This window comes from Colobus angolensis, unplaced genomic scaffold (genome assembly GCF_000951035.1).
Source record: "Colobus angolensis palliatus isolate OR3802 unplaced genomic scaffold, Cang.pa_1.0 Scaffold171, whole genome shotgun sequence".
NCBI classification, from domain to species: domain Eukaryota; kingdom Metazoa; phylum Chordata; class Mammalia; order Primates; family Cercopithecidae; genus Colobus; species Colobus angolensis.
The window spans coordinates 369,558-376,317 of NW_012114833.1; the positions used below are offsets into that span (position 1 = coordinate 369,558).

General features: G+C 44.1%; 1 protein-coding gene across 1 annotated transcript in view; it reads right to left on the reverse strand.

Moving 5' to 3' along the window:
• Window positions 1-6,760, reverse strand: part of DEPDC5 (DEP domain containing 5) — a 227,493-nt gene that overhangs the window by 123,230 nt on the left and 97,503 nt on the right. Inside the window, 2 exon segments of the mRNA XM_011938349.1 lie at window positions 2,729-2,889; window positions 4,733-4,889. Of these exon segments, the coding sequence (XP_011793739.1) occupies window positions 2,729-2,889; window positions 4,733-4,889 (318 nt within the window).

Sequence of the window (6,760 nt, forward strand, 5' to 3'; positions counted from 1 at the left end):
TTAAAAAAATAAAATAAAATAAAAAAATAAACCCCAGCAAATTCTGTAAAGGAGCCCTTGAGCCCCTATGCTTCAGCCTGCTCCCACACTGTGGAGTGTACTTTCATTTTCAATAAATCTCTGCTTTTGCTGTTTCATTCTTTTCTTGCTTTGTTTGTGCGTTTTGTCCAGTTCTTTGTTTGAGGTGCCAAGAACCTGGACACCCTCCACCAGCAACACTCTCATTCAGCTCTGGGACAGTCACACGGTGACAGGCAGCATGGGAGCGGTCAAGAGGAGAGAGGACAGCAGAGACTGAAATAGTATTCACTGTGAATATGGAAATTTCCCAGATGGTGCCAAAGGAGCAGCAGGCCAGATGCATACAAAACAGAAGCGACTCGAGAGACCCCAGGTCCAACCCCAGCACTTTCACTTGCCAGCTTCTATGATCTTGGGCACCAAATCTCACTTTCTACAGCAACAAAAAGGGCAAGCCCTCATCCAAGCATTCTTTTATTCATGCAACAAACACTCTGCTGGCTATTGGAAAGACAACGTCATGGGGCAAGGTTCATGAGCATCTGACATCATACCGGACACCCCCATTCTAAATTAGGTGCACCCCCGTTATCCCTGTGTTTATCCTGCATGGTATTTATTCTTCACAGTCTGTGATCAAATATATACTTGTGGTTTATTAGTTTAACATCTGACTCTGCTGTAGACTGCAGACTCTGAGGGGAGGGCTGATGCTATTCTATTCCCTGCTGGAACAGGGCCTGGTTCACACTTAGTATTCAGTAAGTCTCTGATGAATAAGCAGCACAGGCCTGGTTGTGATGGCAACTGTTCCAGTAATTAGGATAACAATGGTACCCTTTCTGTTACTATAGAAATTAGAGAGATTAAATTTATCACAGCAAAAAAATAACCAGAAAGGATACAGTCAGGCAAGTAGCCTCTGACCAACTAACCATCACATGAGGCTCATGGATCAGCCAGGAACAGAACTGGACACAGAGGAACTCAGACCACTGAGGGACATCCACCAGCTATTCCACAGAACAACAGGTGGGCAGCCTGGAAGGCACCAGTGACATGAAAGGTGAATTCATCCCATTACTCTTGGGATAAAGGACAAAATCCTTCAGATAGACTTGGGTCTCCTGACATCTCTGGCTGCACCTCCAGCTCATTCCTTGTGCTCCATCATATCAGCCTTCTTTTTGGCGTCCAGAAAGTATCTCAATGTTTTCTGCCACAGAGCCTTTGCACAAACTGGCCTCTGCCTGGCATGCCCTTCCTTTCTACTCCTGCCCTCCATTTCCAACCTGCTGCTCCTAGTAACTCCTACATGTACTTCAGGTCTAAGCTCAAACCTCACCTCCTCAGGGAAGCTGTCCATGACCCACCAGATAAGATAGGGCCCCATATTAAATGTTCTGACAGCCCCATGACTTCTCCCTCAGCCTTTATCACAATATACAATTATATTTCATAGTTTGACTAATGTTATTTTCCCTGACTGGGCTATAAATGCTCTCCCCAGTCATGCAGAGTAAGTGCTTCAAAGACTGTTGAATGAATGTGTGAATAAATGGATTCACATATTTATTTATTTTTTCTTTTCTTTTTAGAGACAGTCTCCCTATATTGCTTAGGCCATTCTTGAACTCCTGGGCTCCAGGCATCCTCCTGCCTCAGCCTCCCAATGTGCTAGGATTACGCCCAGTCAAATTCATATACTTATTGACCCATACTGTTGCATATTATTGTATGCCAGGCATGCAGTTTCCATTGTGGAGGACAAAAAGATGAACAGAAATAGTCTTGGCACTCAAAAAAGTTAATATTCAGTAGGGTCTGGAAGATGAATACAAGGCAACATGTGATAAACATCACAAGGGACATTCAAAGAAGATCTAGGGGGAGTCCAAAGCTTTATACATAAACAGCAGGGCCTGGGCTGGATGACCACATGCTCCCACTAACAGGGCCACAGTTCTCTGATCCTCTGGCCCAAGAAGCTTTCATGGGCAGACAAAGATGATCCAAGGTTATCACTAAGTGATCAGGGAAGGTGAGGGGTCTTGTTAGCAATAATGAAGAGACAGGAGACTAAGACAGCTCACTGATTGTTCCAGGAAGTGATTACTGCTTTCTGATTCCAGGCACCTGCACTTAATTCCCTCTGTTAGACTTATTTTAGAGGAGCTCTCCACTGCCTGGCTCTGATTCAACTAGCAACACCGATTCTCTGTCACTTACTAGCCTAATCTGCCCCTCATGGATGACCCATTCTTGCTTCAAGCCACCAAGCTTCAGTGATAAAGAAGAGACAGATGAAATCAGAATAGAAAAATAAGAACAAAAGTAAACTTCAGGTTTAGGTAACATTTGACAGTCTGCTGTGTGCCAGGTACTGTACTAGAAGCAATTAAATATAGGTTTCTGGGTTTAGAAACTTTGACAGCTCAGTAGTGACTCAGCTTCCTACTATTCCCAGGCTGTCCCATTCCTGAACTTGGTCACATCCACTGCCTTAAAGGGAGAGTTGTAAATTAAAGAGAGCATTTACAATAAATCCATACCTAAAGGAGACTTTATTCCTCACTTAAGTAGAATTTATAAAGAAAACTTTTATGTCAAAAACAATTACTACTAAATTTATCTATTATCTACCATCTTGAAAACCCACTTCCACATAAGAAGAGACAAAAATATAAATCCAAGGAGAAAAACTCACCTCGGCTATAGAGTGGGCTACTGCTCAGCGGGGGTGGGACGGCAGGGTTGGGTTTTTGTGCCTTGGGCTGCACTATGATTTGGTAGCCCTGCATGAGACGTTGGCAAATAAACTCTTCAAACACCTGCTGGGCTGTCATCTGCACACCGTCTTCGTCCCTCCTGAAAAAAAACAGATGATTGCTCATACAGATGCTTGGCCTGAGATAGTGACACTTAAGACTGCACAGTCTCATCATCTCCTTTGCATCATCCCCTTATAACCATTCTACGGTGCTTCATAAAACTAACAGTTTGAGCTGGGCACAGCGGCTCACATCTGTAATTCTAGTACTCCAGAAGGCTGACATGGGCAGATTGCATAAGCCCAGGAATTCAAGACCAGTCTGGGCAACATGGCAAAACCCTGTCTCTACCAAAAAAAAAAAAAAAAAATTAGCCAAGTATGGTGGCATGCATTTGTAGTCCCAGCAGAGGTTGCAGTGAGCCAAGATTGCATCACTGCACTTCAGCCTGGATGACAGTATATAAAAGAGAGATAGAAAGAAAATATAATAGAAAATATGAAAAAAAACCACCAACAATTTGTAAATCAGTGTTTTGGGGAAAATTAACAGTTCAAAGAGGTGAAAAGAGGCAGGTAACTCAATGCCCAAATGAGTAATTTTAGAAAAGAAGATCAGATTTAGTGTGCCCAAAATAATTGCATTAGAAAATATGAGAATAATCAGCAAGGCCAGAAAAAACTGGAGTTAAAAATAAATCAATCGACAAGGAGAAATAGTTGATGTCAATAGAACTCTGGAGAAATGCACACTTCTTTTTTTTTTTTTTTTTTGAGACGGAGTCTCGCTCTGTCGTTGCCCAGGCTGGAGTGCAGTGGCCTGATCTCAGCTCACTGCAAGCTCCGCCTCCCGGGTTTACATCATTCTCCTGCCTCAGCCTCCCAAGTAGCTGGGACTACAGGCGCCCGCCACCTCGCCCGCTAGGTTTTTGTATTTTTTTTTTTTTTAGTAGAGACGGGGTTTCACTGTGTTAGCCAGGATGGTCTTGATCTCCTGACCACGTGATCCGCCCTTCTCGGCCTCCCAAAGTGCTGGGATTACAGGCTTGAGCCACCGCGCCCGGCCGAAATGCACAGTTCTTACATCATAAAATTACCCACAGCCAGCACAGCAGCTCACGCCTGTAATCCCATCACTATGGGAGGCCGAGGCCAGTGGATTACCTGAGGTCAGGAGTTTGAGACCAGCCTGGCCAACATGTTGAAACCCCGTCTCTACTAAAAATACAAAAAATTAGCCGGGCGTGGTGGCACACGCCTATAGTCCCAGCTACTCAGGAGGCTGAGGCATGAGAATCACTTGAACCTGGGAGGCAGAGATTGCAGTGAAGCGAGACTGTGCTACTGCACTCCAGCCTGGGTGACAGAGTAAGACTCTTGTCTCCAAAAAAAAAAAAAAAAATTACCCAAATATAAAAAGAGGACACAGGCTTGAAAATTCAGTGTTCAGCCAGGCACAGTGGCTCAAAGTGGTAATCTCAGCACTTTGGGACACAAGAGTTGGGCAGATGGCTTAAGCCCAGGAGTTCAAGACCAACCTGGGCAATATGGTGAAATAGTGTCTTTATAAAATATACAAAAATTAGCTGGATATGGTGCTGCCATTCTCAGCTACTCCTAGCTACTTAGGAGGCTGAGGTGGAAAGACTGTTTGAACTCAGGAGATCGAGGTTGCAGTGAGATGTGATCGTACCACTGTACTCCAACCTGAGTGACAGAGTGAGACCCTGTCTCAGTTAAAAATAAAAGGAAAAAAAAGATAAAATACAATTCAATTTTTTTTTGAATTTTTTATTTAATGGCCATGCTAATCTTCTCTGTCTTTCCAATTTTAATATATGTGTTGCTGAAGCGAGCACAAACTCAGTGTTCTGATGTATGTGTGGGATATATCTGAAACCCTCACAAACCAAGCCAAGTGCCCTTTTCTCTGACACTGACCTGTCGATGTCTGCTTCTGGAAGGAGATCATAACAGCCCTCTGTGTAGTCATTCTGCAGGCCCTGGCGGTCAGGGAAGTAGTCGGTGGTGAGGGGGAGGCATGCCGGAGTAGTGAGAGACTTCCAGTCCACTCCAACTGTGCAACAGAAGCCTGGCACTACAGGGGGAGCAGACAGTGTCAGAACTGCCTCACGTAACGGGGGAAAAGGTACATGTGGTCACCATGGCAAGTGTGGGATGAGGGGTCAGGGGAGGAAAGGGGAGGGAAGGGTGGGGAAAACAGTTCATGGTGAAAATGATAAAATTGACAGGATTGGGAAGAAAGAGGGTAGGGGAGGGAGAAAGAGAGAGAAACAGAGTTTGTTAGACAATGCAGTGCACATGCTTATCCAGTCCCATCATGCAAATGGGATTCACAGCTGATACTTTTCATTTTCTGCTGATTGTGAGCTACAGCCGCAATGCAGGTGAGATTACTGCAGGGCAGGCAGAATTACGTGTCGAAGCACATCAACGTTCCAAGAGCAGGGAGGCCCAAGCGTGAGCCTCTCTCAAGGACTGCAGAGTGGCTGGGTGGGGAAAGGATGGGAGCTCAGCCTGGTTTGGGAGCAAACAGCATACAGTAGCAGAAATAAGGAATACTTCTAGCACTGCAAAAATAAGTAACAGATCCAAAAGGTTGGGAGGAAAAATCAAGTAAGGATATCTGGGAAAGTTAGGAGGCTGGAACTTTAAGAGACAGTGTTTAATAGTCCAAAAATGAAAGCTGCAGTTAGCAGAGCAGGCCTGACCACATGGGTCTATCCCGAATTGCCTGCTTCTCAGTTAAAGCAGGGTTTCTCAGCCTCGGCAACAACAGAGACTTTGAACCAGATAATTCTTTGTTGTGGGGGCTGTCCTGGGTACTGCAGCAGCATCCTTGGACTCTACTCACTAGATGCCAGTGGCATCCCCTAACTGTGAAAACCAGAAATGTCTGTAGGCATTGACATGTTCCACTGGGGAGGGAAATCCCCCCTGGTTAGGAAATCCTCCCTGGTTGAGCTTCACTCAGTTAAAATAATAGGGCAGTTACCTCTTTAAGTAATTTAAGTGAAGACTATCTTTTAACTCTCCAAAGAAGGGAGCAATATGAAGTCAAAAAACTCTAAGGCTTTGTCTCTGAGTTCTGAATGGGATATTCATATGCCTTATTTTTGTACCATTCTAACAGCTTACAATGTAATGTAGCCCCTGCTGCCTCATCAGCCCTCCCATCAATGAATAACAAAATTTGTGTGCTAAGTCGCAGCAGAAAAATGCCCCACATGGCACCACTGACTTGGGGAAGATGATTTAGCCTGCAACAGATCTAACTCATGCTCTACACAGGCCTTATTAACTCATGAATAATTCAGGAATCCAAAACATAGTCCTGAATAGCCTAATCAATCATCTCCATTTTTCTATATGGCAGCTGAGGAGGTAAGCTTGTTTCTACTTCCTGGTTAGAACAGAAGATGAGGACCTGATCAAAGCCCCAGTGGGGAAGCCAGAAACAGAAGACAGTTCGATCTTTATGTCCTCTTAGATCATCCTGGCCCTCATCAGCCTTTTGACCCTCAGGATTAGAAAAATCTTGTAGAAATGCTTTCTGCTGGGCACACAACAAGACAGACAGTTCAAATACTTAGTTTGAGATCCCATGATGAGAAAGGATGCTGAATGGAAGTCTAAGGGTGTTCTGTCTCTAGGAAAAGAGTGCAGCCTCTTTTCTAACCCCAGTATCTTCTGGTCCTGAAAAGAAGGACTCTGAGGAAGTTCCACACCTCAGAACCACTAAAATAACAATGATGAACACAGGTAAAAAACTCCGGTGACAGGGTTGTAGAGAAACAGGATCATCTATTCATTGCTGGCAGCTTTTTGGAAAACAGTCAATCTGCCAACCATACTTTGGGGAATGTAATCCAAAGACATTAACCAAAAAATGCACCTGTTGCACCATGTATTATGTATTATTATTAACTTTTTTTTTTTTTTTTTTTT